Source organism: Labrus bergylta, chromosome 5 (genome assembly GCF_963930695.1).
Source record: "Labrus bergylta chromosome 5, fLabBer1.1, whole genome shotgun sequence".
Taxonomy (NCBI): Eukaryota; Metazoa; Chordata; class Actinopteri; order Labriformes; family Labridae; genus Labrus; species Labrus bergylta.
In genome coordinates, this window is record NC_089199.1 from 33,731,914 (window position 1) to 33,743,099 (window position 11,186).

The 11,186-nt window shown below is 41.7% G+C and overlaps 2 protein-coding genes across 3 annotated transcripts; both read left to right on the forward strand.

Annotated features, from left to right (window-relative positions):
* The first annotated feature begins 570 nt into the window (after positions 1-570).
* On the forward strand, positions 571-4,146 carry LOC109979700 (nuclear factor 7, ovary-like). Its single transcript, XM_020628466.3, has 2 exons — positions 571-709; positions 1,551-4,146. The coding sequence occupies exon 2, from the start codon at positions 1,571-1,573 to the stop codon at positions 2,954-2,956; it is 1,386 nt and encodes a 461-aa protein (XP_020484122.3). The 5' UTR covers positions 571-709; positions 1,551-1,570; the 3' UTR covers positions 2,957-4,146.
* A 785-nt stretch (positions 4,147-4,931) lies between these two features.
* LOC109975956 (E3 ubiquitin-protein ligase TRIM35) lies at positions 4,932-8,658 on the forward strand. 2 transcript variants are annotated; one of them, XM_020626177.3, is made up of 2 exons: positions 4,932-5,267; positions 7,064-8,658. In XM_020626177.3, the coding sequence occupies exon 2, from the start codon at positions 7,076-7,078 to the stop codon at positions 8,447-8,449; it is 1,374 nt and encodes a 457-aa protein (XP_020481833.2). In that variant the 5' UTR covers positions 4,932-5,267; positions 7,064-7,075; the 3' UTR covers positions 8,450-8,658. The 2 variants fall into 2 exon arrangements, with proteins under 2 accessions (XP_020481833.2, XP_065811539.1); XM_065955467.1 differs by lacking the exon at positions 4,932-5,267 and adding an exon at positions 5,343-5,537.
* The last annotated feature ends 2,528 nt before the right edge of the window (positions 8,659-11,186 follow it).

The window sequence follows — 11,186 nt, forward strand, 5'->3', positions numbered from 1 at the left end:
TTTAACTCGTTAATGCTGACAGCCCTCGTTATTAAATGATGTTCTTATGCTGTATCTGATGCTCAGTCTGTCGGGACTTGGGTTGGGAACCAGAGGGTCACCGGTTCAAGTCCAGGTGCGGACCATTATATGGAAGTTGGTCTGGTAGCTGAAGAGGTGCCAGGGCACTTCCCAGCACTGCCAAGATGCCCTTGAGCAAGTCTCCTAACCCCCAACCGCTCTGGTGCACTCCCTGTGCAGCAGCCCCACTCTGACATCTCTCCACTGAGGCACGTCCACAGCTCCTGTTTGTTCATGTGTGTCTCTACATAACAACGTGTAAACACAGAGTTTCACCCTCAGGGGTTAATATAGTTTATCAAAAATACAAAATAAATATTCTTATTTACCTGGTTTGTTTTGTTGTTCCTGACTTCTCTTCTTCACTTTTATTTTTTATTTTATGTAATTGTTTGTAATTCTGTGCTGTGTTTAAATTTCTACTTTGAAATCAAGTTTATTACAAAACAGATCCTTCATCTCGACACACACCTACTGCTGCAATCCAGCAGGTGGCAGTAATGCAACAACAATGAGAGCAACTCATCCGGGTACTTTGCCCAAACGATGCCGGCCCCGCCCCTTTGCTGGCGGAAACATTCCATGTGAATCTGAACCGGATGTATTGGCGGCAGAGAAGAAGAAGAAGAAGAAGACGAACACACTTACGGTAAATCTTTCTTAGATTATAATTAATAGGAGGGAGGAATAAAACAAATGTCAAATTCTAACAAAGTTATGATTTATAAATAATAAAATATTTAACTTCAGTTACATGTGACGAGCAAACGGAACACTCGAAGCTGTAGTGACCGAACCTCGATGAAGTTTTAAAATGTATCCTAAAAGTCGTCCTACCCGGGTCAAGAACTTACCAACGGAACATTGGTTAAGAAGAGCAACACTTATTTTGAACCACAGTGTTGTAGACTGTGAACTACTGCCTAATGTTCATGAGAAAGAGTCGGTGTTAGGGGTTGTCACCAGTTAACACGGTTACTATTCACACCGTAACACCCTCCTTCTACTTAGAGTCGTGTTTATGCACGGCGGGTGTTCTGTCGACTTTTGCTGCTTTGTTGAAAAGAGGTCCCGTGGCGCGAAACGATAAAAGAGGAGCATCTCAACCGATTCCAAATACGAAAATGGTCTTCTGGTATCATAACAACGGACTAGCGCCCCCTGCTGGCATGAAGAGTTAACTGGCTTTCTCTCTGATTTCAGTGCTGATAAAATGACCTGCCCGTTCTCTGTGTTCATTAAGAGTCACTCTGCTCTTCACTCACTTTTCCAAGGTAGAAGAGGAAGCTATATTTTTTCAAGCTGGTGAAAAGATTACAAACAACAAAATGATTCAATGACTTCATCCTGGAGTAAAACCAGGTTGTAGCTCGCTTGGTTTTTAAAAGCGATGTGAAACTGAGCAGTTACTGACCGGGGGAATCTGTGCATAAGTTTTTACATTTACAGAAGTACAAAGTGTTCTAACATGCTGTCTTCTTTGTTTTAAGCTTCACTCAGAGGGGGAAAAATGGCGCCCAGATCAGAGGAGGATCTCTGCTGCCCGGTCTGTCACGACGTCTTTAAGAATCCCGTTGTCCTGACGTGCAGCCACAGCCTCTGTAAAGACTGTCTGCAGAGCTGGTGGAGACAGACACAGACACTTCAGTGTCCAGTTTGTAAGACGATCACTTCAAACAAAACTCCTCCTTGTAACCTGGTCTTAAAGAACCTGTGTGAGTCCTTCTTACTGGAGCGAGATCAGAGAGTTTCAGAGAACTTCTGCGTTCTGCACTCTGAGAAACTCAAACTGTTCTGTCTGGACCATCAGGAGCCGGTGTGTCTCATCTGCAGAGATTCAGAAAAACACACCGACCACAGATTCAGACCCATCGATGAAGCTGCTCGACAACCCAAGAAGAACCTTCAGGAAACTCTGGAGCCCTTAAAGGAGAAGCTGAAGAGGTTAGAACAAGTCAAAGAGAAGTTTGATCAGACCATAGATCACATTTATTCTCAGGCGCATCACTCAGAGACACAGATCATAGAGCAGTTCGCTCGGATTCGGCAGTTTCTCGAGGAGGAGGAGGAGGCCAGGCTGGTGGCCGTGTCCGAGGAACATGATCAGAAAAGTGACAGGATAAACGAGGAGATGGAGGCTCTGAGCAGAGAGATAGAAGCTCTGTCAGAGACCATCAGAGCCACAGAGGACGAGCTGAGAGCCGACGACGTCTCGTTCCTCAGAAACTACAAGGCTGCAGTGGAAAGAGTCCAGCAGCGCCCCCTGCTGGAGGATCCACAGCTGCCCCCAGAAGCTCTGATGGATTTGGCCAAACACGAGGGCAACCTGCTCTTCATCATCTGGAACAAGATGAAGGACATGGTCTCCTACTGTCCTGTGATTCTGGACCCAAACACTTCAGGGAATTCTCTCATCCTGACGGAGGATCTGACCGCCATGAGAGAAGCAGAGGAGCAGCAGCTTCCTAAAAACACAGAGCGGTTTGAACGTCCCTGCTCTGTCCTGGGCTCCGAGGGCTTCGACTCAGGGACTCACAGCTGGGACGTCCAGGTTGGAGACAGTACAGACTGGGGTACGGGTGTTTTTGCAAAGTCTGCCCAGAGGACACAAAACACACAGAATGGATTATGGGTAATAGAGTTCCATAAGGGTAAATATTTAGCGCATTCACCGTCGGCTTCAACAATTCCTCTCAAAGCGGAGAAGCCTCTCCGGAGGATCAGAGTGAACCTGGACTGTGACAGAGGAGAGCTGACGTTCTCTGATCCTGATACTAACACACACATACACACCTTCACACACACCTTCACTGAGACGATGTTTCCATACATGGCGTCTGTGACTAATCTGAAGATATCACCGCTGCAGGTCTGTGTGACACAACAACAGGTCTGATTTAAAAACCAGATCAATAAGACAGCAAGGGTTAAAGATCCAGTCAGTGAGCTGTGTAGAGAGTGAGATGATAAAGGTATCTTACTCTCTGATCATTAAGGAAACATGCTATGTTGAAGTGCTGGCTTCTCTGACAACAATGCAGCAGCCAGTATGTCCTCCTTCTAACTTTAGATTCTGCTCCTGAATGCTCTGGATTTGTTTGGACCAGAGAAGGTAGGCGCTTTTAAGACACCCCCCCACACGGCCGTTTTGGACGCCCCTCGGTTTGTCAGATATGAGAGCAGTTATCAGGTCAACAGGTGTTGCAGTGATGGAAGCGGTCAAGAGAAGTGGTTCAGATAGAAGTGATTGTACCCGACCTAAAAAGCCTCTGCATGTTTCTAATAAGCTCCACGAGCAGAAACGTGCTCAAACTAGGATCAATATTGGAGATGCTTTTGAAAAATGGAGAGAGGTTAGAACACAGAAAGGTTTACAGACCCATGCAGAGCTGGATAAACACTGAAGCTTCAGTGGGGGGGAGAGACAGCTCTCTAATGGTTTTAATCCAGACTGCAGTACCCATTTTAAACACTAGGGGTCAGAGTTACATACTGCTCCTTTAAGATAGTATCTTATGTCTGCAGCCTGTAAAGCTCATGTTGTGTCACCTAACACTAATGCAAACTTTATTTTTATATTTCTGACCATTAGAGTCTTATGAAGAGATGAAACAGGTTAAAACGGTCTCCCTGTGTGATGACCTCTGTTGCAGATTTTCGCTCTGTGGCGTTTGACCTCCTACCAGCTACAGTGTGGAAGTCGAGCTCTCAGACCACATTGATAGTTGTGTGTTGAGTACAGCTCTCACTTCGTCTTTACCGCCTGAAGCTGAAGAAATGTTCGCTGAGGGTTCAACTTCTACTTAAAGGGATACTTCACCTGTTTGCATTAAGCTTTGTGTCATTAGAAACCTGGTAGTATTTTTGAATGGTCGTGCATCCCGTGTTCGGAGAATACTGAGGGTTCAGCTTCTACTTGAGTAGAAGACATTTTGATTGGGTAGTCGGGCATTAAAAGTCCAGAAATCAAACCAGATAAATGGAGTCTGTTTTTTATCAACATAATCGACCTGTATGATACGAAGAAGTGTCCGATGTGATGACTCTGTTCTCTAAGAAATATTAAAGAGTTCATTTCATCCGTAAGTCTGTTCTTCATTTTTTCTGTAACGCGTCCCTCCTAATGTTCAAGTGACCGGTCTCAAGACCACTTTTTGAGGGTCTCCGTCTCAGAATCTAAAGCATTTTTACTCTGCCTCAGACTGGGCGGACTCCGGGTTTTAAACCACCACTGATCAGCTAGTGACACGCCCCCTAAACACAAGATAAAGTGACAAAATAAAGCAATAAATATAATTAAATATGTTTAAAAACAGATACAAATATGTAATTATGAGAGTATTAAGATCTAGGATTGCTTTGAGGACACTAGGTCACATAAGATGTAAAGTAAAGAACAAAAATGAATAATGATCAATAATTATTATTATTAATAATAATAATAATTATTATTATTATTATTATTATTATTAATATTATTATTAATAATCATAATAATAATAATAATAAACACATACACATTACTGAGGTGCGTCCAATATTTCCAAATGAATATTTAAAGATACGTTTGATTTATAGACACCAGGTCACATGACATAAAGGGTCTTTAAAAAATATGAATAATTAACTATTTATGTTTAAAAACAAACTGACGTCATGACGTGAGGTGAGTCGCTTTTATTGTTGTATTTATCTAAAAAGTGGACGTGGCCCATTCAGTTGCCTTGAGAGTCACTTTTATAACAGACAACTGTCCCGCAATAATTTACTTCAGAATAAAAGCATTGTGTACAAAACGAGGAGACTTTCTCTGCAGTAATGCTTTTACTTTGAAAAAATCCCACCGGAACTGTTCCCATGTCTTTCGTTTTCATGCCTGTTACAGAGTTTACAGCCATAGAAGAAGAAGGTCAGTATAACTCTCTGCTCTTCTGTGACTGTTTGCTCTGCGTGTGGCGGAGGACCGGAGACCTGCTGAAGGCTTTGCCCGGTCTACCTGCTGCTCGTCGGTGTGCAGGGAGCTGACATGTAGCCAATCAGAGACGAGCTGAGGTGCACTTTGAGGAAACTTTACGCCTCACCTGACACGCCTCTAACAAAACAGGAAGTAGTTTCTGTCCTCACTAAAGAACGAACAACAGACAGGAAAAAACTTTCACAAAAAGTCTGAGTTCAGATAACGTTCCTTCTACCTGCTGACTCTTCAGGTGAGTTTCACTTAAACAGAACTCCAAGTGAAAGTAATGGATGTAGTGAAAGACTGAACGTATGTTGTCTGTATCATCATGCAGAAGCTAAGGAGGCATCTAAAGCTTGGGTTCAGGAAGGCCGACCCACACAGTCCTGGATTATAACAAGCTTTCTCTTTCAACATATAAATATGCAGTTTGTTATATATCCAAAAATGAACAAGTGATGAGAGCAGACTCTACGGCTGAAAGCTGCTAAATAAGAATGGGATTGGATTTTGGAAGGAGGTGAGAACTCTAAACAGGAGCAATACATAGAGGGAGTCTCTGGAGCTGATAACATCGCTGAATTGTGGAATTATTTCATTGTGTTAAAAGTGACCCATATAAAGTGGGTAATGTTTCCAACAGGGATGCAGTAGGAATCAACCATTGAGGTATCTGAAGCTATTGAACAATTATCTGTAAATAAAGTAAGTGGCTCCGATCAGATCACCTGAAGTTTTCATTCCCCAAAGAGGCCGCTCTACTTGTCATGTGTTTCACTGGCTTTATGACACATGGGCTGATGCTCGACTCCATGTTGGCTGTAACTCTTGTGCCTGTCATTACTACAACATCGACCAATCAGAACCAAGAACCAATCGCACTGGCAAGTGTGATTTCCAAAGTTCTGGAGAGTATTCTTTTAGATCGATTGGGTGATTATATTAATACCAGAGACAATCAGTTTGGTTTCAAACAGAAGCATGGCACTGAGTTGTGTATCTGTTCTAATTGTCGTTATTGATGCCTCTAAGGCATTTGATCGAGTCAATCACCAGAAGCTATTAAAAAAATTAAATCCAAAGGGTGTACCTGCTAGCATTATAAGAATACTTGCATACTGGTATGCTAACCAGAGTATACAAGTCAGATGGGGCAGTAGTGTCTCTGGTCCCTTCAGGGTTGGTAATGGAGTTCAACAAGGGGGGCTACTGTCACCAGCCCTCTTCAACCTGTATATGAACGGTTTATCTGAACAACTGAACGGCTGTAGAACGGGCTGTATGATTGGCAACACTGTGATAAACCATCTCATGTATGCGGATGATTTGACCATTTTCTCTCCCAGTAGTGCTGGCTTTCAGCAGCTGTTAAATGTGTGTACAGAATATGGTGCCAAACATGATGTGCAATATAACTCAGATAAGAGCAGTGTGATGATATGTAGGGCAAAGGGAGATAAGGACCTCCACTTTCCACAGTTTTATCTTTCTGGGGAAGAACTTTGTGTTTGTTATAAAGCCAAATACCTGGGACACTTTACAACAGATCAAATGTCTGACGCTGACGACATGTTTAGACAGTGTGGTACATTATATGCCCAGGCCAATATGTTCTGATCATGTAAAGATATGTCTCTTTAGAGCATATTGCACTCCCCTGTATACTGCCCCCTTATGGGGTAAGTTCAAAAAATCAAGTATGCACAGACTTCAGGTTGCTTACAATGATTGTTTTAGGATCTTAAAAAGCCAAGATGGAGGAGTGCAGGTGAGCTATTTGTGAATGCAGGAGTTAACACCTTACACGCTTTATTGAGGAACCTGATGTACAGATTTAAGAATGTAATTATAATGCTGCTGTTGAACCCAAGTTATAGTGCAGTACGCTACCAGTCATACCTTTGGAGACGTTGGTATAAGAGGCAGAATGTTTTTATTCTCATGTATATGTGTGTTGTCTATTTTTTGTATTGTATGTCTTTTAAAATGGACCATGAGTCTAATAATAAAAGTTGATGATGATGATGTATCTGTTTCTGTTTTCAGCTCAGAGAGAAGATGGATTTCTTATCAGGGGAGAAGCTCTGCTGCCTGGTCTGTCAGGACATCTACAGAGATCCTGTAGTTCTGACGTGCAGCCACAGCTTCTGCAGAGACTGTCAGCAGAGCTGGTGGAGACAGAAGAAAACACGCGAGTGTCCCATTTGTAAAACGATATCTTCAAACAAAAAACCGCCTGTAAGTCTGGTCCTGAAGAACCTGTGTGAGGCCTTCTTACTGGAGAGAGACCAGAGGATGTCAGAGGACTTCTGCAGTCTGCACAGTGAGAAGTTCAAACTCTTCTGTCTGGACCATCAGGAGCCCGTGTGTCTCGTCTGCAGAGATTCAGAAAAACACTCCGAGCACAGACTCAAACCCATCGAAGAGATTGCGCAACAACACAAAAAGAAACTTCAGGAAGCTCTGGAGCCCTTAAAGGAGAAGCTGAAGGATTCTGAACGAGTTAATGGGAATTTTGATCAAACAGCAGATCACATTCGGGTCCAGGCCCGACACACAGAGAGGCAGATTAAGGAGCAGTTTAAGAAGCTTCACCAGTTTCTAGAAGAGGAAGAGGAGGCCAGGCTGTGTGCACTGAGGGAGGAAGAGGAGCAGAAGAGTCAGAGGATGAAGGAGGAGATGGAGGCTCTGAGCAGAGAGATAGCAGCTCTTTCACACACAGTCAGAGACACAGAGGACGAGCTGAGAGCTGAAGACGTCTCATTCCTGAAAAACTACAAGGCTGCAGTGGAAAGAGTCCAGCAGCGCCCCCTGCTGGAGGATCCACAGCTGCCCTCAGGAGCTCTGATAGACCAGGCCAAACACCTGGGCAACCTGAGCTTCAACATCTGGAACAAGATGAAGGACATGGTCTCCTACAGTCCGGTCATTCTGGACCCAAACACAGCTGGTACTAGACTCACTCTGTCTGAAGATCTGACCTCTGTGAGACGAGAAGATACGCAGCAGCTTCCTGATAATCCAGAGCGGTTTAAACACGTTCGCTGCGCTGTCCTGGGCTCTGAGGGATTTAACTCAGGGACTCACAGCTGGGACGTGGAGGTCGGAGACAGTAGGTACTGGATTCTGGGTGTGTTAACGGAGTCGGACCAGTGGAAGGAGAACACTGAGTCTGGATTTTGGAGAATAGAGTGTCTTGGAGGTATTCACTCGGCTCGCTCACCGTCGGCTCCTCCCACTCATCTGGTGGTCCAGCAGCAGCTCCAGAGGATCAGAGTGAATCTGGACGGGGACAGAGGAGAGCTGTCCTTCTCTGATCCTGATACTAACACACACATACACACCTTCACACACACCTTCACTGAGACGATGTTTCCATACTTCAGCATCGTGGATAAACTCCCACTGAAGATGTTACCACTGAAGGTCTGAAAGGTGTCTGTGTATATTTGAATACTTTAACATGTAAACTACGAGTTCAGATATCATCAGCATCAAACTGAATCAGAAGCCGGCAGGTTCCTGTTCACTTGATTAATATGTCAACGCGGCCGCCATGTTGGTGAAGGGAGCTGCGCCTCCACATGAAGTTTAGACTCTGACAGCAGGAGGTCCACCATCAATTAAAAATATTAAATGTGTGAGTCACTGTTTGTTTGTTCTTGCTGGAAAACAATGGTCTGCTCCCTCCAGGTGAGGAGTGAGTCTTTGCCTCAAGTCAAGGAGTTTAAGTATCTTGGGATCCTGTTCACAGTGAGGGGAATGATGCATTCAAGTGCTGCTCGGTTTCCGAGTTATCGGCTGTTTTGAAAACTGCGTACAACATACTACTATCTAAATCAGTATGCAGTATATACTACTATCTAAATCAGTATGCAGTATATACTACTATCTAAATCAGTATGCAGTATATACTACACACTACTATCTAAATCAGTATACAGTATATACTACATACTACTATCTAAATCAGTATGCAGTATATACTACATACTACTATCTAAATCAGTATACAGTATATACTACATACTACTATCTAAATCAGTATGCAGTATATACTACATACTACTATCTAAATCAGTATACAGTATATACTACATACTACTATCTAAATCAGCATGCAGTATATACTACATACTACTATCTAAATCAGTATACAGTATATACTACATACTACTATCTAAATCAGTATGCAGTATATACTACACACTACTATCTAAATCAGTATACAGTATATACTACATACTACTATCTAAATCAGTATACAGTATATACTACATACTACTATCTAAATCAGTATACAGTATATACTACATACTACTATCTAAATCAGTATGCAGTATATACTACATACTACTATCTAAATCAGTATATACTACATACTACTATCTAAATCAGTATATACTACATACTACTATCTAAATCAGTATGCAGTATATACTACATACTACTATCTAAATCAGTATACATTATATACTACATACTACTATCTAAATCAGTATGCAGTATATACTACATACTAATATCTAAATCAGTATACATTATATACTACATACTACTATCTAAATCAGTATACATTATATACTACATACTAATATCTAAATCAGTATACATTATATACTACATACTACTATCTAAATCAGTATACATTATATACTACATACTAATATCTAAATCAGTATATACAACATACTACTATCTAAATCAGTATACAGTATATACTACATACTAATATCTAAATCAGTATACATTATATACTACATACTACTATCTAAATCAGTATACATTATATACTACATACTAATATCTAAATCAGTATATACAACATACTACTATCTAAATCAGTATGCAGTATATACTACATACTACTATCTAAATCAGTATATACAACATACTACTATCTAAATCAGTATACATTATATACTACATACTACTATCTAAATCAGTATACATTATATACTACATACTAATATCTAAATCAGTATATACAACATACTACTATCTAAATCAGTATGCAGTATATACTACATACTACTATCTAAATCAGTATACAGTATATACTACATACTAATATCTAAATCAGTATACATTATATACTACATACTACTATCTAAATCAGTATACATTATATACTACATACTAATATCTAAATCAGTATGCAGTATATACTACATACTACTATCTAAATCAGTATGCAGTATATACTACATACTACTATCTAAATCAGTATGCAGTATATACTACATACTACTATCTAAATCAGTATGCAGTATATACTACACACTACTATCTAATGATTGGTATGCTATTAACGTTGTAGAATACTTTTCAGACATTCAGGTTGAACTCAGCTGTGAGTAATATGAAGAGCAGGCCGAGGACCCTGTAGCTGCAGCTGCTGGTCCAGCTGTGAGTAATATGAAGAGCAGGCTGAGGACCCTGTAGCTGCAGCTGCTGGTCCAGCTGTGAATAATATGAAGAGCAGGCCGAGGACCCTGTAGCTGCAGCTGCTGGTCCAGCTGTGAATAATATGAAGAGCAGGCTGAGGACCCTGTAGCTGCAGCTGCTGGTCCAGCTGTGAGTAATATGAAGAGCAGGCTGAGGACCCTGTAGCTGCAGCTGCTGGTCCAGCTGTGAGTAATATGAAGAGCAGGCCGAGGACCCTGTAGCTGCAGCTGCTGGTCCAGCTGTGAATAATATGAAGAGCAGGCCGAGGACCCTGTAGCTGCAGCTGCTGGTCCAGCTGTGACACATTCACTGTACAGTCTACAAAGCAGGAAAATATATGAACATGTCATATTTGTTATTGGTTCATAATGTGGCAAGATATTCAGTCACCACCACCGACGAGTTCAAACAGCTGCGCTCCCGCAATTTGACCTCTGACCTGGCGCTTTGCATTGTGGGAAACAGTACGCGAGGTAGACTGGTCCGATGCATACTGTACATTTTTCCTGAGTCAGTATGACATCCTGGTATTTTTGGCATACTGCAGATCTTGCAGTTGTTTGCATACTGCATTTTGGCCAAATCAGTACGTACTAGTAGTATAGTATGTGGTTTTCTTCTGAATGTTGAATGTTGTAACAACAGCTACGAAGAAGCAGATCAGTTAAATGTAGCCTAACTGTTAAAAGTGATATTTGAGTTAAAAGTTGATGAATTAATA